Source organism: Schizophyllum commune (genome assembly GCF_000143185.2).
Source record: "Schizophyllum commune H4-8 unplaced genomic scaffold SCHCOscaffold_3, whole genome shotgun sequence".
Taxonomy (NCBI): Eukaryota; Fungi; Basidiomycota; class Agaricomycetes; order Agaricales; family Schizophyllaceae; genus Schizophyllum; species Schizophyllum commune.
Window position 1 is genome coordinate 1,726,872 of NW_026089540.1, and position 23,368 is coordinate 1,750,239.

Here is a 23,368-nt window from a genome sequence, read left to right on the forward strand (position 1 = left end):
ACGGCCGCAATATGCTGCTTTCCGGGAGCTCGCACCCTCCGTTCTCGTCGAAGATGCTGTTCAACAATTGTTCTGTAGGCCGCTGTCCCATCTTTGGAGTTAATTTTCTATCACAGAACGGGTTGGTCTGCTGTTGGTCTGTCAATATCAAGGTCAGAAACCCCGGGCCTGGCAACCGTGTGCTTGCAGCGTCAGAGCCTGCGGATGTTCGAGGGGCCGCAGTCCGACGTCTGGGAGGCCATGGCCGCAGCTTCGCCTCTACGCCCGCCCGCGGGCACGTCTGCGGCTGTCGTTCCTGAATCGCCAGACGCGCATTTCGCCCCCGTCGCCGCAACGCCAGGTGTGGGAGTGGGGCTACTGCCGCTGCCGTGAATGCTCGACGCCGGCCTCGGTACCTAGCACACGCCTTGTATAAAAGGCTCGAGTGGCTCGGTTGCAGATCTTCATTACGCCCTCTGTCTTCCGTCGTTCACTTCCCTCTTCTTTATTGGTATTTAACGATGTACGCCTCACTCGCTCTCCTTGCTCTTTCCGCTACCGCCGTTCAGGCGGGTAAGCGTGGACTCGCGTGGCCGTACTGTGAGTCGCCTCAATTCTGTGCATGGACAGGGAACTGACAGAGACGCGCAGACAACGGTGCCCTCGACCCGGGTGTGTTCAACAACGGTGACGGTCAGGTCGTTGCCATCTACGACTGGGAGACCTACGCCCCGCCGTCGACCAACGGCGCTGGCGGTCTCGGCTTCATTGGCATGCAGCGCTGCTTGGACTGCGACTCCAGCCCCATTGGCCAGCTCGCTGCCCGCCAGAAGGATCAGGGTTGGGCTAGTACGTCTCTCGTGTCTGCAGGATATGAGAACTAGAACTAATGACATTTGTCTAGCCGTCTTCACCCTGAACGAGCCCGACATCAACGGCATCGCTGCCGCTGACGCTGCGGGCTGGTACAAGCAGAACATCAACCCGCTCGCCATCAAGAAGGCGTTCCCCGCTGTCACTTCCAGCTCGGACGCTGGCAAGGGCCTTAACTGGCTCGACGCCTTCTTCTCGGCTTGCGGCACTGACTGCTACGCTGACTACGTCAACCTTGTGCGTAGCTTGCTGTTTCGAGAGGTTTAGCTCGTGCTTACCTTTCAAATAGCACTGGTACGGCACCAGCTTCGACGACTTCGTCGCGCACGTCGAGGAGGCGCACTCTCGCTTCAACGTACGTGTCAGCCTTCGCACTCAGCCCCTTCAAACTAACACCCTTCCAGCAATTCAAGATCGTCATCACCGAGTTCGCGCTCACGAACCCGGCGGGCGGCCAGGCCGACCAGGTCGCCTTCTTCAAGAAGGCCTTCGACTGGCTCGACCAGCAGGACTACGTCGAACTCTACTTCCCCTTCGTCGCGTCCTCGCCTTCGCTCTTCTCCGCGAACGACGCCGCGGGCGCGGGCTACGTCGGCACCGGCTCGTGCCTCTTCAACGACGACGGCACGCCCTCGGCGGTCGGCAACCTCATGTACTAAGGGAGACATCTTGATGTACTGAGTGACTTATTTGGGTGGTCTAGTTACTAAATTATGGGGTGTACCTTACAGTATCCTATCGTAAATGGATGTGAAGAGACAGGGTTATTATTTGCCCAATTCTTTTTTTGGCGGGATGCCCTTGTTTCCTTTCGTGCTCGTCAAAGTATCAGGGGAGTACAGTCGATTGTATTGCCAAAAAGTTGCAAGGATAGCGATAATGATTACATACGTCTAAGTGAACACCATAAATAAGCTAAACAGGAGGAAGGTCGCCTCTGGCGGCAATCTCTGCGGTGAACTGACCCATAGGACTGACGCTGAGACCCGGTGGAAGTCTTTGGTTATAGTAAACCGTATCGGCATGTATCTCATCAGCCGTCCTGGGCCTAACCGAAATCACCCACCCCTCACCGTTGGGATGCGGCTTCATCCCGTCAAACATGATATGGCCACAGAGGTAGTCAATCCGCATAAGCTGATTGTCCTCCTCCTCTGCCACATACCAGTTCTTCGCCTCGTGATACCGAATCATGCACGCCGCGCACGACTCGTGCTTCCGCCACGGCTCCCACCGGTCGAACTCCCCCTTGCCCACAAACTCGCGGAAGTTCGCGTAGATCTGGGCGATCACGTCCCCGACCGTGATCCCATGCTTGTTCTTCACCCAGAACGGCCACGGGAATATCGGGCTGTGCTGCGCGACGACGGTGACCTGCATGTACGGGATGCGCGGGTGCGTCGCGGGCTGCGCGAGGTCGGAGGGGTTGAGCGGGAGGTGGCGCAGGGCGGAGACGCCGGAGGCGTAGGTGACGTCGGGGACCTCGGTGTAGGAGATGGCGGGCGGCGGATAGGTCATGTTCCACCGGATGCACGCCGGATGGGAGTAAAAAAGCGGGTTGACGGACAGCTCGAAAGGAAAGGGCTGTGGCTTGGTGAGGTCGGGCGTGTCCCAACCAGGGGGACGCGGAGGAAGAGAAGGGTGCTGGAGGCCCGCTATCCAGCGCTCAGGGTGGTCAACACCCTGCTCGACAAGGCTGTCAAAGATGGCAGCCAAGTCCGCGTTGGATGGCGGCGGGGGTTTCCCCGTGGCTATGTGGCGTCAGCCCAGATACTGCTCTGGGCAGGCGCAGTGACTTACTGGTGTTATCGACCCAGACCCCGTTAACGCAAGGTCTGGAATAATAGCCGTACGCCTTCCATTCGCGCAAAGGTAAGGGGGAAGGTCGACGAGCGACGCGGTGGTGGTGATTCCGCGCCAGATAATCAGCATGCGCGACGGCGCGGGGCTGATTCCTACCCTCTGTGGACATCGTCAGTGTTGCTTCGAGTGAGCGCCTAAGAAAACGTACTGAGCACGTTCTTTGATAACTTGCTGATCTTGCGGCCAGCGCGAACAAACACAGAAGACCGAGGCTCGGGATCCCCCGAAAGGAGTCTCCTGACCTGCCCCTCATCAAGAGGAGGCAGTTCACGGGGAGGATGACGCGAGGGAGAGGGCACGAAGGGCGTGTTGAGGTCGTTGATCCAGCGGTACAGGCCGGCGTGATCATGATAGCGATCCTCGTAGTCGAAGAGGCCGTCACGGTATTCAGCGTGAGCAAGCGAGGACTTGGAGCGGTTGAAGACGCGAAGGGAGTCGGGCAACGAGAGCTTGGAGCGACTCTTGGGTGTATTTCGAGCGTTGCGCGGGTAGGCCATGTCGGGGGAAGAGCGAGCGTTCAGGAAGAGACTGATCACCGCCACCTTCATCAATATATACGCACCGGAGCTTCGTGTAGTACCTCAAAAGGGCACAGTGGGCACGAGGTAAAGATCCTCGTGTTGAAAGCGTGTATCCTCCGCCATCGTCCATCGCCGTCCGTGATCACAACCATTTGTACCACAGTCCATCATTCCAACCCACGCTCATATCACTGCACGCACGAAACATCGGCGAAGCTCTGAAGAAGCTACATGACGTCCCTCTGTAGGCGCCCAAGCAGCCTTTCCCAGGCCGACGCCACCACAAGACCTAGCTCCGTGACACATCCTCTGGTTCTTGAGCGTCAACGCAAGGGCTGCGCAGCGACGGGCGCCTAACTGTACGAGCCCAAGAGCGTCATGGAAGTCAGACGCAAGAATTGAGGCTGTCGTGGGAGACACTGCGAGGACTGACGCAAGGGCTCGGCGTCCGCCTCCTTGTATCGGCCATCGATCGAGGGCGCGCGCAGGCTGCGAAGCCCAGCATGCCCTTGTGCTGGTCTGAAGCCTAGTACCTCTTCATTGAGTGAGGAAAACGCGCATAGCACGACCTCCACCACGCACCTCACGACACCTCTTCCAGGTACCCCTGCACTATCAGATGCTCGATGTCCGCCCTCCGCACGGTGAACCGCTGCCCCTGCCTGAAGTCGATGTTCCCAAGTTCAGTCGTGATCGTCCCGCAGTCGCGCACGACGCGCACGACCGCGTGCAGGTCCTTCGGTGGGTGCTCGATCCCGCTCGTGATGTCCAGCTCGCCGGAGAAGGTCCCGCGGAACTCCATCACGCTCGCGTTGTACTGCTTGAGGTAGTCGACCTCGTGCGGGGAGAGCTTCCCGCGGGTGTCCGCGTTCGATAGGATGTGCGGCAGCGCGCCACCGGCGGCCCAGTACATGTCGCGCAGGCGGTCCGTCCGGTGCATGTGGTAGGCGAGGAGGCAGCGCTTGTTCCGATTGATAGCGGTCTGGTAGATGATGAGGGCCGGAGGGGGCCCTTCGGCCGTCATCGGCTCGTTCTCTGCGATGGAGATGGCCGCTTTCTCAAGTTCGCGGAGTTCTCGAATGATGGACCTGACGAGGGAGTCGTTGTATTTGAGCAGCGTGTCGGTCTGCGTCGAGCGACGCGACTCCATGACCAGCTGGGTCCCCAGGTCTCCAAACTGACGCGACTCCGACATGGTGGTTGAGGACACGATGCGGAGCGTTGCACGCGCCTCGACGCGACGCGTTGACGGAATCACGTGGATCGACCAAATTAGGAAGGCTTTGTTTGCCACAAATGGATCCGCCATTGGCGTAAACGCTGCGAAGTCCGAGTCTAGCAGAACATCGAAACCGATGCAAGGAACGTGTGGTATGGATGTGAACGAGAGGGAGAGCACTGTACGTATATCGAGAGATAGCTAAGCGTAAAAGGAGAACATATGTGCTACATCGGATGCGATCTTCAATCGCCTCAAAGCCCAAGACAGAAAGCAACAGCGTACGTACAGGTAGGTACTGACAATCGTATGATACAATACAGAAGGGCGCATAGGTAAGGAAGACTAGACGGGGAGAGGATATATGGAGAACCGATCGTTTGTAGTAGCTCGTCCGTGTATATATCGGGGCGAAAACGCGGTTCGGGGCAAGACAAGAAAAACTGTAAGGCAAGGCAAAGGGCGCTGCTCGTGAGCTTTGGGCGCATTATAGAACGAAGGTCGAAGGTCGAGAGGCCATTATTAGACGTTGGTTGCGCGCGGGATCATGGAGGTGCCGGCAACTGGGGCGGACGGCTGGGGCGGCGAGGGGGTCGGTATGCCGTACCACCCTTGTTGCGTCGGGTAGGGATAGTAGGCGTAGGCCATCGCCACCGGCGATTGCATTGGAGCTGGCGGCTGGGCCGTACCCGTGGGTGGAGGGGCTGGGTAGACCACAGCTCCATTGTATTCCGAGGCAGGCGGATACGCGTAGGGGTATTGAGGTGGCGGAGAAGCGGCATATGAGGCGGGAGAATACGTGACGGCTCCGTAAGCCTGCACAGGCGACGTGGTATATGTGGCAGGTGGGGGCACTGGAGGTAGAGTAGATTGCGACGCGAGCGCATTAGGATCAGTCAGGTTGACTTCGTCGCCTTGAGTGCGGGGCCGCTTTGCTGGAGTCGCGCCGTATGGATCATAGCGCTTGCTTCGCTTGCCGGGATGTGCTTCTACCGTCCGTGCTTCTCCTAGTAGGGGCGGCGCAGAAGACAATGGGGCACTCAGCAGTGCTTGCGCTGACGTGGTGTCTATATCGTCCGCCTCTCCACGATATCGCGGCCGTCCATCCGGGCCAACCTCGATTTTGGGCGGGTTACGGAAGTGCGTCTTGTCGAGGTACTCGGGGCTGATGTCCAGGCTAGCAAGCTCTGGAAGCGACGATGGTGGGCGGAGACGTCCATTGGCGACATCATCCACACTATAGTACGAAATGAGGTGCTGGGCGACCCCGCCGATCGTGACAGAGAACGTCTGAAGCGAAGAGGCCGATCAGTACAAATGCGCCTATATTGTGGTACCCGCACGCACCTTCTTCATCAGTCCCCCCTGCTTGAACTTGTAGCTGTTCGTAAGGCTGCCCATCAGGCTCCGCTCGCGCGCCTTATCAATCTTCCCCGGGTCGTCCTTCTTCGGCCTGCTAAGGATCTGGCTCTCGTGCTTGCCCCCATCCTCGTCCGCGGCGTGGTTGCGCGATCGGTGCGCGATGCCCTTCTTGTCCGTCTCCCTGTACAGCAGGAAATTGCCCAGGATGCGGCTCGGGCTCCAGTAGAAGCCGTCCGTCCAGCGCTTGATCCCGCTCTCGTCCTCATCGAAGACGAAGACGGCGCCGGAGGTGATCATCTTGCGCTCCGCCTCGACGAGCCGGCGGGTCACGCGGGGGATGAGCCCGCGGCGCGCGGCCTCGAGGATGAGGAGCGCGTCGCCGGTGGTCTCTATCCATCCCGTCCAGGGGGGCTCGGCGGGCGCAGACGTGGCGGGCTGTCCGGTGTCCGTCGCCGACATTCAACGCGCCGGCGTGGTCGGTGTGTGCAGCACGGATTGTGGCGCTAGTGGGGTGTTCGCCGTCGCGGGCGTCGTCGAGCACGATGGCGTATGTTGTCTCTTCATGTCGGACGCGTCGGGGTGTGCGGCAAGTGGGGAGGAGCAGAATGGAGCATGTCAGCTACCGAAATAAGGTTTGAATCCGAGGAAATAAAGTTTCGCTCACCAGACGAGATGATCTGCGGAAACAGCAGGCGTGTGTACCGTTGTTTGCTCCATGTTTTCGGCATATACCGGTCGGCGGTCCGAAGGCGGGCGACCGTGACCACACCATTCAAGACAAGCGCGAACGCGCATCTATGCACAGAGTATCCTCGCGCGCGCCCCTTCAAGGAGGGAAGACCCAGAATCGAAGGAGGATGCCGTCTGTCAAGCCTAGCCACGTCGGAGTCGGAGAAATCCAACTCTGATTGCCCTGAATAGCGCCACTGTCGGAGCCTAACTCAGACTGGACCAACAACTCCAACCCGCACGATGGCGGGCTACCATATACGGCTCAAAAGCACCGGCAAGACTATGCTACAACATCGTGGTCTTCAACCCATCACTGACCAGTTGCTGGTGGAGGCGGATTGATCTTGTTCTCGATCCCTAACAACTCGCAGATCGCTACGGTCTGCGGGTTCGTGAACCATGGTGCTGGAAATGCGTGTCAGCTCGCCTCTACAGGTGCGGTACAATGACGCTCACGTTGTTGAAAGCGCTCGCGCCCCTGCGGGCCGTCCCCACCAGGCAAAGTGGGCGTAAATTGCTGCACATCCCCTATTTTCACCGTTTGCCCGTCTCGTGTCGCCAACACGTTCTCTTGCACCCAAGCGAGTTCGCGTGCTACCATCTCTCGCGCTTCGTTCTCAGGTGGGAAGGGCGTCTAGAGCTCATATAAGTGCCAGCTCCCAGCAGAAGGAAGACTTGAACGAACCTGCTTCATCTCCAACGAAAGTAACGGATTGAACGCGCGCACAATAGCTAGCCACTCCGGATCGAACGTGAACATCGGTCTGCCCGGGTCAAGCTCCCCTTCGACGGGAATATCGATCACTTCCAAGAACTTCCGTCTCGGCAAGCACTTGTCGAGTGCAAGGAACTTCGTTACTCGCGGAGGTATTGGTGGTGGTGGTGGCGGGGCGACGTCTTCTTCCTCGTCGCTTAGGACGATCTCGTCGTCGTTCCTGTCCACGGCTATGAGCGCGGGCTTCTCTGCTGAAGGTTGTTGTGCATCCGAGGCTGGCGGAGGTGGCGGCGCAGGCACATCCAGCTCGTCCTCATCAATGGCAATCTCGTCTGGGTTCGGTGCAGGGGCGGGTGGTCCGCTCTCGACCCCTTCTGTTGGCCCGTCGACACCTTCTGCTGGCCCATGCACCACCGTCGCCTCGAACCTCGTATGCAAGTGTGCTGAAAACCACCATTCTGGCTGTAGTTGGTGTAATAGGCCTCTTAGTGGTGGCGAGCCGAGCGCGTGGTTCTGCACGTCTGCGCGGAAGTGGTTCTTGCGGCGGAGGAGGCCTTGGAGATCGCCTGCGTGCTCGATGCCTTGCGGCCAGTCGTGAGAGAGGAAGATACGGGGGGAAGAGAGCTAGGAAGTGGTGAGGGTCAGAAAGAGAGATTGAAGAAGGGGAGGGGAAGGACGCACCAGGGACAACCTCCGTACGCAGTACTCTCGTATGTGATATATGCTACGCATAGTCTTCGGGGTATAGGGCATGCGTTCATAAGAGCCTGTTCCATGTCAAGCTTGTGAAGCGAAAGGGGATCGAAGGACGCGCACCGAGAGGGAAGTCATGCGACTTGTATATGCCTGAGGCGCCGGCGATGCGGACACCATTGACCTGCACGCAGCCTGCGTGGCCGAGGAAGTAGATATTTGGCGCTAGCCAGCCCCCGTGGTACCTGTTGGTAGGAAAGGGGACAAGGAAGTCAGGCAGGCCCGATCGCGAGGTGGGGGACGCGACGACGCACAACTCCCACATGTAGTTCGAGGCTTCATGGTTTCCCCCGATAACCAGGGTCAGCACCGGTGCCTTCTTCTCACCCGTGTAGTACCTGTGCATATTTTGACGATGCACATAGAGGGTCAGGGAAGGGAAAGGGGAAGGAGAATTCGATCAGCCTACACCCGCCTCGCTCGCGACCCGGCACACGTACTGATAGAATTGCCTCAGATCCTTATACTTGTCCGGCACGGCCATGCATTGCAGGTCCTGCGCGTTCCTGACAGCCTGGAAGTCGCCGCAGATGAGGAGGACGTCGACGGGGGTGTTGTCGCGCTGCTCGATGCGCTTGATCTCCTCGTAGGTCGCGTCGAGCTCGCCGTGGCAGCAGCCTTCGACGGCAATCTGGGGAGGGTGAGGAGGTAAAAGAGGGTAAGAGGAGATAAGGAGCCGACCTTCATGATGGCTGAGGGCCTGTGGGGCAGAGGAGGCTAGTGACCGAGCTGAGGACAATGAGGTTCTGATCATTGGTGGGCGTCAATCGCGTCGCCGGGATCTTCGGCCCGGCCGGCTTTCGAATCGCTCGCCCAGGACTGGTTGCAAAGGCTTGCAGTCGTACAGAAAACCACGAGTATAGCAAGTACAGACAACAGTAATGTCTCCAGACATTATGCAACTATTCTACACTGCGCCGTAGCCTGTAACCATCTCCTCAGCGTGTCTTCCAGCTCAACTTCCTCCTGTTCCCTCTCCTGCATCCACCCCTCCACCCACTTCGCCCACTGTCTCCTCCGCGCCTCATCATGCTTGCCTGACCAGTATGCCCGACTCCACGCCTCGTGCAACTTGTCGACGAGCTCGACGCCCTTCAGGTTGGGACGCACGATCGAAGAAGCGATGAAGGCAACGCTGTCGTCGCTAGTCGCCGCGCAGGAAAAGAGGTGGTCGAGAAGGGTGGGCTTGAGCGGGTCGTCCTTTGTCTCGCCGTTCTTGTTGGGGATCGGGGTGATGGGATAGGAGGAAATGACATCGTGAAGTGCGGTGTAGAGGTCGCTATGGGGGACAGCTGCGAGTGATCGTTATAAACCAAAAAGCCTGACGCGAAGGAAAACCACGCACAACTCGTCGCTTGCGAGATCACCTCCCGCACAATGGCGCCCCTCAGCACAATCTCCCTCTGCGCCTCCCTCTGCTCGAACTGCGCGTCCGACTTCCCCTTCCCCTTCCCCTCCCCACCTTCCTCATGCAGATCGATCCCCAGCACCTCCCATCGCCGCCGCATGCTCTCCACGAAGCCCAACTCTAGGCGCACATACTCCTTCCATAGCTCGACCTCCTCCTTCGCGGCGCGCGAGTGCAGGGGCGTCTTCCCGCCCTCGGCGCACATGCGCAGACCGCGCTGGAGCATCTTGCGCGCGCTGTCAATGCTGTGGTTGCTTTCGAGCTCGTGCTTGGCGCAGAGGATGTAGAGGGTAGAGGAGGTTGGGTGCATGGCAAGGGCTCTGGAGGGTAATGTGTTCAAGACATGCTCTGGCGAAGGGGGAGGGGGAGGGACGAGCGCACCTGGCACATACACCTGCGACCTTCGTCCTAGCGCCGTTTCGTCGCAATACGTTGATGTACTCGATCCAGAGACCGAGGTCGTCCTTCCACTTTTTGACCGCGCGCTCGAAGATGGCGTACTGGCGTTGTGTGATGCTGTGGTCCGAGACCGTGTGTGGGCCTTCGAGCTCTGATATGGTCGTCAGTTCATGTCCACCTTTTGCCTCCTGCTGGCAACGCTCACCTAGCGCCTTTACGCGCTTCACGCGCAACGCCTCAACGCCCATCTCATACCGTACGTAGCGCAGGAAGTCTGCCTTTCGCGCGTTCCGACGAATCAGCATGGACTCGTATTCCGTCCTGGTCTGCAGAATCTTATGTACTTCTTCCTGGAAGAGTACGTCAGATATGCAGAGTATACTAGTATAGAATAAGTACGCACCTTGGTGAAGATCCCCTTCTCGGTCAGATCCTTCAGCTCATCGAGCATCTGCTCGCGCTGGAAGTGAACGCGCTCCATTCTATGCGAGACTTCAAGTGAGTAAGATCAATCAAGCGTGTAGAAGGGCAAAGAGCGATGTTCTGGGTAACTATCGTTGGTGAACCGTGGAGGGGAGTTGGAAGTTCACGTTGAGCAGCGCTCGATCAGTGATCGAGTGCCATGTATGTCCTCGACGGCCAAATTGGGTAATCGGTGACACGTGCTTCTCTGAAGTCGGACCGCCATCTTGCCGCCGTCAGGCCCACCACTGGTCCAACACCGTCAGTCATGTCTGCAAATCTATCATTTGCCCTATGTTTGCCTTGAGCCCATGCTCCGAGGGTATATCTCGGGTCCTGCATGTCACTCAGAGCGTGTAATGCCCACCTGGCAAAGTCTCTTTTGTATGCAGTTCCGGGCCGGATGGCTTGCGACTGCTTGCGAGGGCACGGCTCAGTCATCCTTTCCCAAAGTCATTGACGACGGTCGTAATGAACTGATCCGCGGCCGGGAGGATAGGCATCGCTCATAGCCGGCCCCGAAGGCGAACTTCCAGCTCTATGGACCCATCAGCCTCTATACACACTGAGCGCTTCGCCGGACCGCTTGATCAAGTTTGCGCACACTCAACTCACGTCCTCGAGGACAGCTCGCTCACGAGGTCTCGGTCAGCCACGATAGCCAGCGAGGACTGGACTGCTAGCGCCCTCCGTCAGGGACACCCGAGGTCAATTATAGCGCGTTTCTATGGTAGCAAACAACCCGAACGCGGGCCCTGGCCTCAATTCTCCGTCGCCCAACGTGCAGCGCAGGCGACGAAGTTCCTCTCGCATGAGCGGAAGTCCAGAGCGCATGGACGCGCTAATCGGCGTCCGTCGGAGAAACGCCCTCGCGGGACGTATATAACGACCGCGATGTGCAGATCGTCCTCATCACCGCTTGCTCTCTTTCCCCCCTCTTCCTATCCTTCTCGGCTTCCTTCGTTTCCTGTCTTTCTTTTTTCCCGTAGTCCCAGTCGGCTCTACGTTCATAGTCCCACACTTCTATCCACCTTGCACCACATCATCACACACAATGGTCAAACTCGCTCTCCTCAACACGCTCGTCGCCAGCGCCGTCCTCGTCTCTGCGCTCCCCTCGAAGCGCGCGAGCTGCACGATCAACTCTGTTGACTCGGCGAGCGACATCTCGGACTGCTCGAGCGTCACCATCAATGCGTTCACGGTGCCTAGTGGCAAGACGCTCACGTTGAAGGTCAGTTTGGCAAGATCTTGTATCGTTTGCCTTGTACTGATTGCATATGCAGCCTGCTGACGGTGCCAAAATCACTGTCGCTGGGACCATCACTTTCGCGAAGACCTCTAGTGCGTATCTTGATACTACTGTCTTTCCGTCTAAGTAGCTCATCGTTCCTTTAGCCGAGGGCCCGCTCTTCACCATCGACGGCACCGACATCACCTTCGACGGTGCCGGAAAGACCGCTTTCGACGTAGGTCTGCTTCTCGAAATCGCAGTTCGATGCTCACGGGCATGTAGGGCCAAGGTGCTGAGTACTGGGATGGCAAGGGCACCAACGGCGGCGCCTTCAAGCCGCACCCGCTGCTCAAGTTCAAGGGCTCCGGCACCTACTCGGACTTCACTGTCTTGAACTCGCCCGCGCAGGCTGTGTCTATCGGTAACAGCGATGGCCTGACCTTCGACGGCATCACCATCGACAACAGCGCGGGTGACGAGGGCGAGCTCGGCCACAACACCGATGTATGTCAGATCATCTGAGGATGTCGAACGCAGTACTGACGAGCGCTCAGGGCTTCGACGTCTCTGCTGAGGACGTCACCATCCAGAACAGTGTCGTGAAGAACCAGGACGACTGCATCGCGATCAACTCTGGCAAGAACATCACGTACGTCTGCTAACCTCTCATCTACCCACCTGTCTGACCACTCGCAGCTTCAAGAACAACCAGTGCTCCGGCGGCCACGGCATCTCCGTCGGCTCCATCTCTTCCGACAAGACCGTCGACACCGTCACCATCACCGGCAACACCGTCAAGGACTCCATGTACGGCCTGCGCATCAAGGTCAAGGCCGCCGCCACCAACGCCGGCGTCACCAACGTGAACTACTCCGGCAACACCATCAGCGGCATCGACAAGTACGGCGTGCTCATCTCGCAGTCGTACCCCGACGACGCCGGCACCCCGGGCACGGGCGCACCGATCAGCGGCGTGAACTTCAAGGGCGACGCGACGACGGTGAGCGTGAACAGCAAGGCGAAGCGCCTCACCGTCGACTGCGGCGCGTGCTCCGGCAACTGGGACTTCTCGGCGCTCAAGATTACGGGCGGCGTGGAGGGCTCGGTGGCCAGCGACAAGGCGAAAATTTCGGGTGGGTCGTACTAGGGGAGGAAGTCTGAAGTCTCGCAGGCGTGCTCGGCAAGTCAAGTACTAGAGCACGGCCTTTCTACATCTGTATCATAGCACAGGTGTAGTCCTGGAGGCTGCACCTTCTTTCACTACCTTCATTCGCAGAGCAATACAACGTTGGGCATATTCTCGGTTATTCACATTCCAGAGTGATATTCTTGAGATCGAAGTTGAAGTTGAACCGTGACACAACCGTGACGCGTCATGTGCCTCGCCCTTGTTCCGTTTTTGGAAAGAAGAACAATGAAAATCCATACTTGTCCCGAACTCCGTACGCGCACAAAGGAAATTGCGCATCTCGCGTCAATGGACGGCCTCAAGAATGACTCATATACATAAGGGATGCTCTTGTGCCTTTGAGCTCCCAGCAACCTTGCTCTCCTCCCCGACGCCGGTCCGCCAGCTCAGAGCATGTTAAGTTACCATCACTACGGTACACCGACTGCCCCTCATCGTCCTGCGCGGGCGCAGAGCTCGAGGCTGGCAGCAAATAAGCAGATCCACAATGTGTGTATTTCTGTGCTCTGCTCAATGTCGCTGTATCTCATAGTTTGGCAGTATCGCGATCCTCCTCCACACAGCACACCGCCGCCGCGTCCATCCTACATAATCCCCTACCAGGATACGGCGCATATTCGGAACGTCGCGGGCGCTTTAGATCAGGTCGATGTCTTGCCACGCTTGGCTGTACAACGGCAACAAGCGTACGGTCAGGATCCTGATCCTGCGCGTGATTCGCGCTTTGGTTTACCCCACAACTTTGCGATAGATCAGACAGAACAACAAGGCTCTGTTCCCTACATTATCCCCCCTCCTTCTCCCACATGGGACCTAGCCTCCTCGCGCTCATCCTCGTTGTCGCCGCCGCCAAGCCCCGTCGACGGTAACAACCCAATGCTTCACAGCTGGCTACCGTGGGAGACGTCATGGAGAGCGTCGATTCCTCCTCGTTTTGCGGCGGACGGCTCCCTCGTCTCTTACATTGGCGAACTGCCACCAGAGATACTGTCGCAGATATTCCTGCAAACCTTGCCGATACACCTATACGATGCTCGACCTCATACTGGAGCTAAACCTCTGATAATCAGCCACGTTTGCCGTCTCTGGCGGGATATCGCGATAGATCTTCCTAGCCTCTGGACAACGCTCTGTTTGACAGGGTGTCCGAACAAGCATGAGCACCGTCGACTCAAGCTTGCCAAGGTTTTCATGGATAGGGCAAGGGGGACGGGAATGCACATTTGTTACCAGGACACCGAAACCGAAGATGCTATACCTTACGAATGGGACACCGTAACGCATAACCGAGGGTTCGAAGTTGCCCATGCGCTCGAGCGCTGCTATTGTGCTCTTGACCTCCTTATTTCTCGCATCTCCGAGGTTCGGGTCCTTCAGCTCTACATCGGCCACGCCTCGTCCGCCCGGATCGCTTCGACACCCGCTGGGGCAGCGGTTATGTTGCGGGATCTGAAGATCCTGTTCTTGGAAGGCGGTGAACAAGCGCAGACGATATCGCGCTTGTTCACTTTCCTCACGGGGCTCAGGCGCTTCAGCTGGGGCAGCTATCTGGACGCTTGCGTGACGCCAGTCCCTGTGGGCGTACCCTGGGAGCATCTTGTCTCTGCTCGAGTCGAGACACCCGTTCCACACGACGCTTTTCTTGATCTCGTGGCCAGCGGTCAGCAGCTCAAAGACATATTTATCCGGCTTTGCAGGGGTAGATGGCCTCTGAAGCGCCTTTCGAGCTGTATCAGGCAAACCACACTAGACAAACTCATCATTTACGGCGACGAGCCTCTCGACAATATCTTCGACGCTCTGTACCTCCCTGCGCTTCGCTGGTTGTCCCTTCTGACAAACTCTGACAAGACACACTCCTGGCCTTTCGCCAGAGCGAGATGTTTTCAGACATTCCTATTGGGAATATCACCGGGTCTCGACTACTTCGCATTAGAGGCAGATGATTGTGTTTCCGAGACGGTCCTGATCTCTATCCTGTCTATGCCACAAATGTGGACACTGAAGGACCTCAATATAGACATCCCTCTCATCGGTGACACCTTCTTCTCGCGACTACATCCCGAGCTCAACACGCCCCTTGTCCCTCACCTGAAGGAGCTTCGGGTGGCAAATTGTGTTACTGCTGATGGTCAGGTCGCCAGCATGATTACGTCACGCCTTAGACATGGCTACCCTCTCCAGTATTTTCTAGTTGCGTTCGAAAGCCATCAGGTTGGGCGGCACCGCGAAGACTGCAGAGCATTGCAACATGCACGCAATATACATACAGAGGTCTGTTACAATGCAGGGGTAGACGGAATGGATGCTTGAGTAGTATGAGTTTACGACCCTCATGTATCTTGATAGTCATTGTCACGGTCAGAGGAAATCGCCGCATCAAAGTTGAACTGTGATTGGGGGTGGGCACCGCCCGCCACCGGATCCGGCATATTTGTACATGTTGTGACAGGCTGGAGGATTTCGTCGCGCACCATTTCTCTATCTCCTCACCCAGTTTTTCTCGTATGCGTCTGGTTCTTACATCGCTGGAAAGCGACGAGCGGTAGCTACAACTCCACGTCGGTTTTTCCTATTTCGCCCATTGGCAGCCCGGATTTCGCGTTTTGAGCTTTCTAGAATACCCAAAATTAAAAATCGACGCCAGAATGTAGTCCTAAATCGTAGCTTTCGAACGCACTACTTTGCGCAGCCGTAGCTGGAGAATTGACGGAGGAGATAGACAAATGCGTAGGCCGTGGAAATATATGTCCAGGCTTGGACACTTCCGCTCTTGCCTTCTGCGGCGACGTCGGACTTTGCCTTCTCGCCTTCTCTAGCCTCGCGGATCCCTCAGAACATCGAAGCGCTGTCTACAAATGCCTAAGGTGGCACAATCCATCAAGAAGATTGTGTCGAGATGCTCAGCTGCTCGGGCGAGTCAATTTGTTCAGCCGTCTACCACCGCGCTTCAAGACATCGAAAATACTCCTCCGCCACAGCCTAGGGCTCGTCGCGCGACCAGATCTCAGCCGGTACCTCCAGCGACGCCTCCTTCCGCGGAACTCGAGAAACTCCGCTCCGAACTCGCTGCTTTACAAGATGAGAACTCGGCTCTGCGGGATACTTCAGTGGAGCAGGCACGGCAGCTTGTACAGACTACATCGGAAGTCCGATCTGCGAAAGAGACTCTGGCGAAGGTACGACAAGCAAAACGCGAACTCAGCGCTCAGAAGCGCTCTCTGGACGACCAGCTGAAGGAGGAACAAAAGCGCCGCGCTCGTATCAAACGCGACAAGCGAAAGCAAGAGCGGAAACGCGAGGAGGAGCATGCCGAGCTCATCGAGGCGCAGGAGTTGCGACATACAGAGGAGTCTGCGTCCATGGTCTCCGAACTTCGCTCTCTACGCGCTCAGAACGAGAAGCTGTCTCACGACTTCGGCATCGCCTGCGCTCGTGTCAAGCGCCTCCAAGTCTCCGCTGCAGCACACCGTCGAGCAAAGTATGCCCTGAATAAGAAGCTGCTTCGCGCTCTACGCACTATGCGACGCATTCGCCAAGGACTCGCCGAACTTCGAAAGCGCTTAACGTTCGACCCGAAGACCGGCAACCGATTTTCGACCAAGTCTCGATGGATCTCTCGACGGCTGGCTTTCTACGGTGTTCGTCCTCAGCATCTACGCGCGGCGATTGCCGATACTGCGTCGCTTTTCACCATAACCCTTCGCTCTCCCTTCATGTCGCGTCGTACTTCGGGTCGTGTCAACTCGGGCGAGTCGTTTTCGTGGACGTTCCTCCAGCTGGGTAGGGAGTTGAAGAACTCGATGGGTGCGTGGTACCAACTCGTGCATTGGAAAGACAAGCTCATTTCATTGTGCAGGATTTATATGTAGTAGCGATGGCACGACACACAAGAAGATTACATATGAAGCTACCGCTATGTCGCATGCTGTGCCAACCTACGAGCCAGGAGTTGACGATAACGATCCGAGCACGTGGGTGAATGCGACGCGATTTGTAGCAGTTAAGGAAGCCGTTCGCCACGACGCCGAGTCACAGCACCAGGGCAAGATGGCGCTTGGGAAGGAGATGATCGAGATGTACAACAGAAGCCCGCCGGCGGTCTCTGATGGAGGCGAAATACCAGCGGATGCGTGGTCGACAAAGCAGCTTGGACAGTCCAAGGACCATGCTGCTGATGGTGTGAAGGAGAAAGGACTTGCAGAGGCGCAGAAGATGCATGACCTGAAGGCACGGCTGGGCCAGGAAGCGTACCTGGCAGATGTTGGCTGGGAGTCCCTTTTGCAGGCCGTTGTCTCGCTCACAGAGGCCGACGTACAAGACGCGATTGGCAAGGAACGTGATCCCGCTGCAGTGTACGTCCATCGAGCTCATCAATCCCCGCTCCTACTAACTTGAATTTCGTAGACCTTGGGCTGAACGCGTAAATATCGCGGACGCGGTGCTGAAGAAGACGCTCGGAGAGAAAGCCTACTTGGAGATGCAGGGACAGGAGAAGGAGCTCAACACACTCTTCATCTTTGGCGGCTGCTGCAGCCACAAAGACCTCAATGCCTTCAAGTACGGCACAGACGCTATAGCTACGCTCTGGAAGACGGAAACACTCGCCACTCCCTCCCCTCCCCTGCTTCCTAACAAGTCCCTCCACTCCATTCTTGCGCTTGGGGAGAAAGCCGGGGTGGACGCGCGCCTCAAAGCGATGGACATGAGCGCTAGTGGCGGTCCGAAACTCATGGCGCTCCTCGGTGCGATTTTCCGGAACAAGGACGACAAGAAGGGCTACCAGCACGCCGGGCAAGCCCTTGTTCAGTCTTTCGAGCGCGAACTTCACGGCTCCGACGCCATCTCTCACGCCAACATCGCCGATGTTAACAACACGCGGTTCCAGTCGGTAGGAAGGGCCGCTGTCGAGTTCATCACATACGACGTCGAATATCGTCGCACTATCGAGACGATCTGCAGCGCAAAAACAAAGGCAGGAGCGAACCATATGGAATCCGGCGTGCTGAAGGCGATGGACTGCGTGGCGACGCTCATGGACTTAATCGCCATGGGTATCTACATGGTCTGCGTCTCAGAGCCATACATGGCAGCTGTTCATACGAACGCCGCCGACGGCTCTCCCCCGAACCTCCTTGACACGGTGGACCTCCATCGTCGTGTGGCTACCTTCTGCGAGCAGGTAGCGGATGATCCTCGCGCGCTCTTCGACGATTCCGCACCCCTCTCGTCTCGAACTCTCGACAGCAAGCCCATCCGAAATGCGCGCTTCGTCTCGAAGTGTCGTGAGGCTTTCCATTCGACTGGAGACGACGCTTTCGCCGTGATCTCTGCTATGTTTCGTGGGGCTGCGATGGGATGGCGGCGATTCACGTCTGAATTCGCGCTCGGTGGTCCTATTGATGCACTCACTCCATACCAGCGCTCCGTCCTCTTCATACCTGCCACAAACGACCACAACGAGGGAGCTCTAGGGTCTCTTCGGCTTTTCCTACGCCTCAATCCCTGCAGCACGACGGTGGCTTTCAATGCCTGCCAGCGTATGCAGAAGAACGGGACAGAGAAGTTTATAGACAAGGTCATCACTCCCGCTCTGGAGACCTGGGTCATACGCAACGGGCGCACCATCTTCGCGAAGCAGCAAGTGGGCGAGTTTCGAGACAGGGTGGCCGCCGACTACCGCGAGAAGGCGGACACCCACGACCAGCAGGTGGCGAAGAAGATCGCGATCGAAAAGGAGCGCTTAGAGCGCTTGGCAGCCGTCGGGATAGTCACCGACGTAGCGGTGATTGAAGCGATGACACTTGCCAGGTTGCGCGAGCAGCTGGAGATCCACAAGGATATTTTGAAGGATCCCGTCCTCACTGATAAGAAGCAGTTCAAGTGGGGGATGGTCAAGGGTCTCATCCCACGTAGAATGACCGTCCTGGCGGCCCTCGAGCGCTATCATTCGTAGGTGATTCACGTTACTCATTACTGTGAGCTCACGAAGTCGTGCAGAGCCAATCCGGGGGTTTTGGAGGCGGTGGAAAAATCGGTCTTGCTGCCCAGCCCCATGGAAGTAGATGGGGAGCAATCTTCTACGCCTTCGGATGTAGAAATCTACTCCGAAGACGACATGATGGACGATGAGTTCTTCTAATACATACCCTCTCGTCCAGAGACCATATTATATTCACTTTGTATCATTTCGCTTCAAAAGTTGCATGCACTTCTCGGAAATTGAAAGGCGTACAATTTTGCTCGATATACCGAGTCCGTAGCTGTACGACATGGAGGAGGACAAGGGTGAGTGTGCGGGAACATCCGAGATCGAACATCTGGCGGGGAGCAAACACAACCAAATAAGCCGGATCCGGTGGCGGGCGGTGCCCACCCCCACTGTGATTCGGACTGTGACGCATCACGTGTCTCGCCCTTGTTCCGCTTTCGGAAGGTAGAACAATGAAAATCCCAGCTTGTCCCGAACCCCGTTCGTACACAAAGGAATCTGCATATTCGACGTCAATGGTCGCTTTAACATACATAAGGACTACCCTCGGGTCTTCGGGCCCTTAGCAACTTTAAATTTGTACCTCTCCTCGACGCCGGTCGCTCAGCTCAGAGCATGTCGCATCACGACCAATACTACGGTTCATCGGCTGCACCTCATCGTCCCGCGCGGGCGCAGGACTCGAGGGCGGCAATGAGTCAGGCGTACCATGTGCGTATCCTAACTGCTCGATGTTGCTGTACCTCACATCTTAACAGTATCCCAATCCTCTTCCGTACATCGAGCCGCGTCCGCCCTGCAATATCCCCTATGACAGGACGGCGCATAGGCAGCGGGTCGCGGGCACAACCGATCAGGTGAACTCCCCGCCATGCCTACCCGCACAGCGGCAGCAAGGTCTCGCTCCAGCGAGACGTTCGGCCGCGCAGAGCGTTCATGCGCGAGATCGCGACCATAGCGCACCCCACACCTTCGCGGCAGGTCACGCAGGCCAGCGGATTAGTACGACTCCATTCGGACCAGGTCCTCCATCTCCTCTATACGACTCTTCGGTCTCGTCATCGTCATCGTCATCCTCACCCTCACCCTCGCCGCCGCCACGTCCTGTCTATAACTACAACCCAATGCTTCAGAGCTGTCGACCGTGGGAGATGCCGACGAGGGCCATGATCCCTCCCCGCCCTGCGGCAGACGGCTCCTGTGTCTCTCACATCAGCGATTTGCCGCCTGAGGTCTTGTGTCAAATTTTCCTGCGCACGACTCCCTCGCAACTCATCGACGCTCGGCCTCATTTAAGCGCTGAACCATTGGTGATCAGCCACGTGTGTCGCTACTGGAGAGACGTCGCTCTTGATCTTCCAGGCTTGTGGCAGAAGCTCTGTTTGACGGGATGTCAATCCAGGCACGAGCACCGTCGACTCCAGCTTGCTGGCGTCTTCATGGATAGGTCGCGGGGTACGGGGATGGAGGTCCTCTACCAAGACATCGAAGCGGACGATGCTATGGACCGCATGTGGGAGATCGTCGTGCGTCGTCAAGGATTCGGGGTCACGCCTGCGCGGGATCGCTGCTACTGTGCTCTTGATCTTCTCATTGCGCGGATGGCTGAAGTTCGAGTCCTTGAGCTTCGCATCGGACATGCCTCCTCCGCCCGGCTTGCTGTCAACCCATCCCCCGCAGGCGCGATGTTGCGCGACATGACTATCATGTTCATGGAAGGCGGCGAGCAGACGCGGGTCATCTCTCGACTCTATGCTTCACTCACAGGACTCGAACGCTTTACGTGGGCTACCTATCTTGAAGCTTTCCCTATTCCGCCTCCCTCGAATGTGCCTTGGCCGCAGCTCAATTCCGTCTTCCTTGACACACCCATCCCTCTCGATGTATTTCTGGAAATCATCGCCGCTGGTCAGCGTCTCGAGAGCGTACACGCTCAACTGTGCAGAAATGCGCATCGCATGAAGCGCTTTTCTAAGCGTATCAAACAAACCGCGCTGAAGGAACTCACTATCTATGGCCGCGAATCACTCGATCCTGTATTTGGAGTTCTACAGCTGCCCTCTCTCCGTGACTTATCGCTCCGAACACTAGCTGGCGAAACTCATAACTACCCGTTCGCCAAAGTGATGATTTTTCAGAGCTTTCTGGCATGTATACGTCCAGGCCTCAATACCCTCCAATTGAAGGCGGACGGGTGCTGTACCGAAACGAACCTAATATCCATCCTTGAAATGCCGCAGACATACGTTCTCAAGGGCCTCATCATCTATGTTCCCCATATCGGGGATAATCTCTTCGACCGGCTGTGTCCCGAGCTTAGGCCACCACTCGTGCCGCACTTACAGGAGCTCGGGGTCGCAAGCTGTGTCAACGTAGACGGCAGTATCGCCGACATGATCATGTCGCGCCATAAACATGGCTATCCTCTCCGGTATTTCAGGGCTACCTTCGCGAGCGGTCAGCAAGGTCGGCATAGAAAAGACTTGGCAGCGTTACAGAACGTGGCTACGCGCGGTCTCTTCACAAAGGTCTCCTACTTCGCAGGAACAGGGTGTCGCTAGAGGACGAGAAGCATCACGAAAGACGTGTTTTTCATTCGTTCGTCACATTGATATCATGTACAACATAGCTATACTACATACTACACATGCTGGATCAGTGCACTCGAACATCCCATTGAGCCCCCACCGCCTCTTGTAGTAATTTTCGAAACTGCGCCGCTCGTCTATCACGGTACCATTCATTGTTTGACGAGACTCTGATCCTGCCGATGCGAGGGCTCTCTCGCATCAATCCCCATGCGTCCCAAAGGAGCATGTAATAATCCTGCTCGTCGCTCCAAAGGTTGCAGGCTGCACCAGGTGCATAGGCAACGCGTAAATAATTCAACTGTTCAGCGTCGAGGTCCTGCAGCACGCCACGAATAGAAGCCTGGATGTTGTCAATCACCAGGCGCTCCAGATTGGGGAGCGTAATTCTATCCCAATGTCTAAGCCGCCTGGTTTTCGGAAGGATCGAAGCAAAACTCGCGAACTCCAAGTTGTGCGCACGACGTAGGATTTTCTGCAGGTCGTTCACGCTGACAGGTATCGTGACATCCACCGAACGGATTGTCTCCCAAGGGGAGAGCAAAGTGGGTAGAGCGCAAACGCCCATCGAGTGCTTGATCGACGTAGAGTCATCGAGGACGAGATGTCCATTGTTGGAGGGCGTTCTATCGCCCGGGGCGACAACGCCGGCATTCGTGTGTGGCGCCCCGCTGCAGGTCGTAGTTTGGCTAACGACTGGCAGCTGAGATGCAGGACGCCCCTGAGTAGCAGACTCGACAGGCGACGAAGGTGGGCTGCCGCCGACGTTGGCAGCAGGGGAACTTGGCTCCTGCTGCTCTGCAGCAAGCGTGGGCGCCTGCGCAACGTAGCTAGGGTTATGGGCCGACACCGATGAAGTTTGTGCAGAGGCAGGCGCGCTGTGAGCGACCTGGACAGGCAGGACGGAGCTAGGGGCTTGGTGCGGAACGGGCTGCGGTTGCTGGTAAGCGGACGGAGGCGGTCTCGTAGTCTGCATCGCTGCTGGCGGATCTACAGTCTGCGCCCCCGTCGGTGGCGCAGACGACGAAGTCGGTACAGATGGCGCCTGCGCCTCATAAGCAAAGTCGCCTTCCCATCTGTTCTTACTCCGGCTCCATATGGGCATCCTGCCGAGCACCGGTCGCGGTGCGGCGGGCAGCGGGTTCGCAAAGGGGGCGCTACGCGCATTCGAAGCAGACATCGGCGGAGGGCGCGGTGCAGCCGCTTGAGGGGCGCTCGACGCACTCTGGTGGACGTAGGGCGTCGCGGAAGGCGCTGGAGTCGCGGTAGGAAGCGGTACTGGTCTGCGCGGAAGAACTGACGGCGGCGCGAGATGGCGCAGCGCGGGTCGCACAGGCAACATCTGCCGCGTATGCCTCGGCGTGTGGAGCGGGTTTGGTGTCGGGGGATCGTGCTGAGCCTGCTCCGTGCCGTTGTAGTTGAGCTGATCGAAGGGCAGTTTCGTCGTGTACTTGCCCTCTGGGCGAACATCCGATGCGTAGTGGACGTGCGGGTTGCGCCGCCACGCGTTGGGCCACTGAGAGTAGTATGCAGGGTACATTGGGTATTATGGGGTGGCGTAGGGTATGATAGCTATCTGGATGTTAGCGTTGAAGTCGGGCCACAAATCAACAGTCGAACTCACTTGAGTAGGGGTAGAGTATGTGGACAGCACCAGGCCGTCGTCGTCTACACTGGCCGTCAAAGAGGTAATTGAACAGAAAGTAGGAGATCGTAGAGTGTCGTCGCAGCTGCTAGCGTACGAAGGCCGTCAAGTTTCATGAAAATGCGCGAAATGTGATGGGGAGGGCGTCTCGCACCTACCGCCAGGCATATGTATGAAGTCCACTGAACAGTTGCCACAAATCATCTCTCGGACTATTGTTCTTCAGCCAGCGGCGAAAACAACAAGGAGGGAAAAGTACAGCACGCCGGTCCGAGGGACGCGCTTCGGGTTATTGTGAGTCGGTGACCTTTTTGTGTGCGACGCGCCGCATTTGCAGCGACGAGTGCGGGGTAGGGTTGAGATTGTTTTAGTCGTAGCTTCAAATTTTCTGCCCAGCTCAATAGCAGACGCGAGCGTTCGCACCAAGGTGACGA

At 57.3% G+C, this 23,368-nt stretch overlaps 11 protein-coding genes across 11 annotated transcripts; 5 read left to right on the forward strand and 6 right to left on the reverse strand.

Annotated features, from left to right (window-relative positions):
* Positions 1-500: 500 nt before the first annotated feature.
* On the forward strand, positions 501-1,511 carry SCHCODRAFT_02664319 (uncharacterized protein; the record flags this gene model as incomplete). The annotated part of the gene is made up of 5 exons (XM_003033777.1): positions 501-552; positions 631-828; positions 884-1,089; positions 1,142-1,207; positions 1,257-1,511. 5 exons carry the CDS (start codon positions 501-503, stop codon positions 1,509-1,511), a joined length of 777 nt encoding a protein of 258 aa, XP_003033823.1.
* Positions 1,512-1,767: 256 nt separating this feature from the next.
* On the reverse strand, positions 1,768-3,212 carry SCHCODRAFT_02491085 (uncharacterized protein; the record flags this gene model as incomplete). Its single annotated transcript, XM_003034360.2, has 3 exons — positions 1,768-2,603; positions 2,653-2,814; positions 2,864-3,212. 3 exons carry the CDS (start codon positions 3,210-3,212, stop codon positions 1,768-1,770), a joined length of 1,347 nt encoding a protein of 448 aa, XP_003034406.1.
* Positions 3,213-3,335: 123 nt separating this feature from the next.
* Positions 3,336-4,441, reverse strand: SCHCODRAFT_02615099 (GINS complex, Psf1 component). The gene is made up of 2 exons (XM_003034361.2): positions 3,819-4,441; positions 3,336-3,771 (listed from the first exon to the last, which is right to left on the reverse strand). The coding sequence occupies exon 1, from the start codon at positions 4,429-4,431 to the stop codon at positions 3,820-3,822; it is 612 nt and encodes a 203-aa protein (XP_003034407.1). The 5' UTR covers positions 4,432-4,441; the 3' UTR covers positions 3,336-3,771; position 3,819.
* Positions 4,442-4,977: 536 nt separating this feature from the next.
* On the reverse strand, positions 4,978-6,276 carry SCHCODRAFT_02697934 (uncharacterized protein; the record flags this gene model as incomplete). The annotated part of the gene is made up of 2 exons (XM_003034362.2): positions 4,978-5,745; positions 5,803-6,276. The coding sequence occupies 2 exons, from the start codon at positions 6,274-6,276 to the stop codon at positions 4,978-4,980; spliced, it is 1,242 nt and encodes a 413-aa protein (XP_003034408.2).
* A 443-nt stretch (positions 6,277-6,719) lies between these two features.
* SCHCODRAFT_02615106 (DBR1-domain-containing protein) lies at positions 6,720-8,744 on the reverse strand. The gene is made up of 8 exons (XM_050344697.1): positions 8,699-8,744; positions 8,458-8,648; positions 8,272-8,355; positions 8,081-8,202; positions 7,946-8,031; positions 7,235-7,888; positions 7,006-7,183; positions 6,720-6,954 (listed from the first exon to the last, which is right to left on the reverse strand). The coding sequence occupies exons 1-8, from the start codon at positions 8,702-8,704 to the stop codon at positions 6,860-6,862; spliced, it is 1,416 nt and encodes a 471-aa protein (XP_050201662.1). The 5' UTR covers positions 8,705-8,744; the 3' UTR covers positions 6,720-6,859.
* An 84-nt stretch (positions 8,745-8,828) lies between these two features.
* Positions 8,829-10,417, reverse strand: SCHCODRAFT_02615107 (uncharacterized protein). Its single transcript, XM_003034364.3, has 5 exons — positions 10,228-10,417; positions 10,030-10,174; positions 9,807-9,975; positions 9,363-9,745; positions 8,829-9,309 (listed from the first exon to the last, which is right to left on the reverse strand). Exons 1-5 carry the CDS (start codon positions 10,303-10,305, stop codon positions 8,912-8,914), a joined length of 1,173 nt encoding a protein of 390 aa, XP_003034410.1. The 5' UTR covers positions 10,306-10,417; the 3' UTR covers positions 8,829-8,911.
* Positions 10,418-11,340: 923 nt separating this feature from the next.
* SCHCODRAFT_02492671 (glycoside hydrolase family 28 protein) lies at positions 11,341-12,667 on the forward strand (the record flags this gene model as incomplete). The annotated part of the gene is made up of 6 exons (XM_003033778.1): positions 11,341-11,520; positions 11,573-11,630; positions 11,685-11,755; positions 11,803-12,024; positions 12,075-12,169; positions 12,217-12,667. The coding sequence occupies 6 exons, from the start codon at positions 11,341-11,343 to the stop codon at positions 12,665-12,667; spliced, it is 1,077 nt and encodes a 358-aa protein (XP_003033824.1).
* Positions 12,668-13,017: 350 nt separating this feature from the next.
* On the forward strand, positions 13,018-15,022 carry SCHCODRAFT_02569175 (uncharacterized protein; the record flags this gene model as incomplete). Its single annotated transcript, XM_050343820.1, has 2 exons — positions 13,018-13,198; positions 13,250-15,022. Exons 1-2 carry the CDS (start codon positions 13,103-13,105, stop codon positions 15,020-15,022), a joined length of 1,869 nt encoding a protein of 622 aa, XP_050201663.1. The 5' UTR covers positions 13,018-13,102.
* Positions 15,023-15,495: 473 nt separating this feature from the next.
* SCHCODRAFT_02532574 (uncharacterized protein) lies at positions 15,496-18,842 on the forward strand (the record flags this gene model as incomplete). Its single annotated transcript, XM_050343554.1, has 4 exons — positions 15,496-16,516; positions 16,569-17,064; positions 17,117-18,661; positions 18,710-18,842. Coding segments are annotated over exons 1-4 (3,123 nt in total), but the record flags the coding sequence as incomplete, so codon positions are not given.
* A 331-nt stretch (positions 18,843-19,173) lies between these two features.
* On the forward strand, positions 19,174-21,489 carry SCHCODRAFT_02569180 (uncharacterized protein). The gene is made up of 2 exons (XM_003033780.3): positions 19,174-19,412; positions 19,460-21,489. Exons 1-2 carry the CDS (start codon positions 19,317-19,319, stop codon positions 21,260-21,262), a joined length of 1,899 nt encoding a protein of 632 aa, XP_003033826.1. The 5' UTR covers positions 19,174-19,316; the 3' UTR covers positions 21,263-21,489.
* SCHCODRAFT_02569185 (uncharacterized protein) lies at positions 21,357-23,037 on the reverse strand (the record flags this gene model as incomplete). The annotated part of the gene is made up of 2 exons (XM_003034365.3): positions 22,914-23,037; positions 21,357-22,861 (listed from the first exon to the last, which is right to left on the reverse strand). Exon 2 carries the CDS (start codon positions 22,827-22,829, stop codon positions 21,357-21,359), a length of 1,473 nt encoding a protein of 490 aa, XP_003034411.1. The 5' UTR covers positions 22,830-22,861; positions 22,914-23,037.
* Positions 23,038-23,368: the final 331 nt, after the last annotated feature.

Excerpts from the sequence above, each read along its gene's own strand:
- SCHCODRAFT_02615099 (XM_003034361.2), bottom strand. The coding sequence starts at position 4,431 with ATGTCGGAGTCGCGTCAGTTTGGAGACCTGGGGACCCAGCTGGTCATG.
- SCHCODRAFT_02615106 (XM_050344697.1), bottom strand. Across the intron at positions 7,184-7,234 it reads TTTCGTTGGAGATGAAGCAG|ACGCCCTTCCCACCTGAGAA; the intron begins GTTCGTTCAAGT and ends TATGAGCTCTAG. Across the intron at positions 6,955-7,005 it reads GCGCGAGCGCTTTCAACAAC|CACCATGGTTCACGAACCCG; the intron begins GTGAGCGTCATT and ends ACGCATTTCCAG.
- SCHCODRAFT_02615107 (XM_003034364.3), bottom strand. The coding sequence starts at position 10,305 with ATGGAGCGCGTTCACTTCCAGCGCGAGCAGATGCTCGATGAGCTGAAG. Across the intron at positions 9,976-10,029 it reads GAAGCGCGTAAAGGCGCTAG|AGCTCGAAGGCCCACACACG; the intron begins GTGAGCGTTGCC and ends CGACCATATCAG. Across the intron at positions 9,746-9,806 it reads GTCGCAGGTGTATGTGCCAG|AGCCCTTGCCATGCACCCAA; the intron begins GTGCGCTCGTCC and ends ATTACCCTCCAG.
- SCHCODRAFT_02569180 (XM_003033780.3), top strand. The coding sequence starts at position 19,317 with ATGTCGCATCACGACCAATACTACGGTTCATCGGCTGCACCTCATCGT. Across the intron at positions 19,413-19,459 it reads CAATGAGTCAGGCGTACCAT|TATCCCAATCCTCTTCCGTA; the intron begins GTGCGTATCCTA and ends ACATCTTAACAG.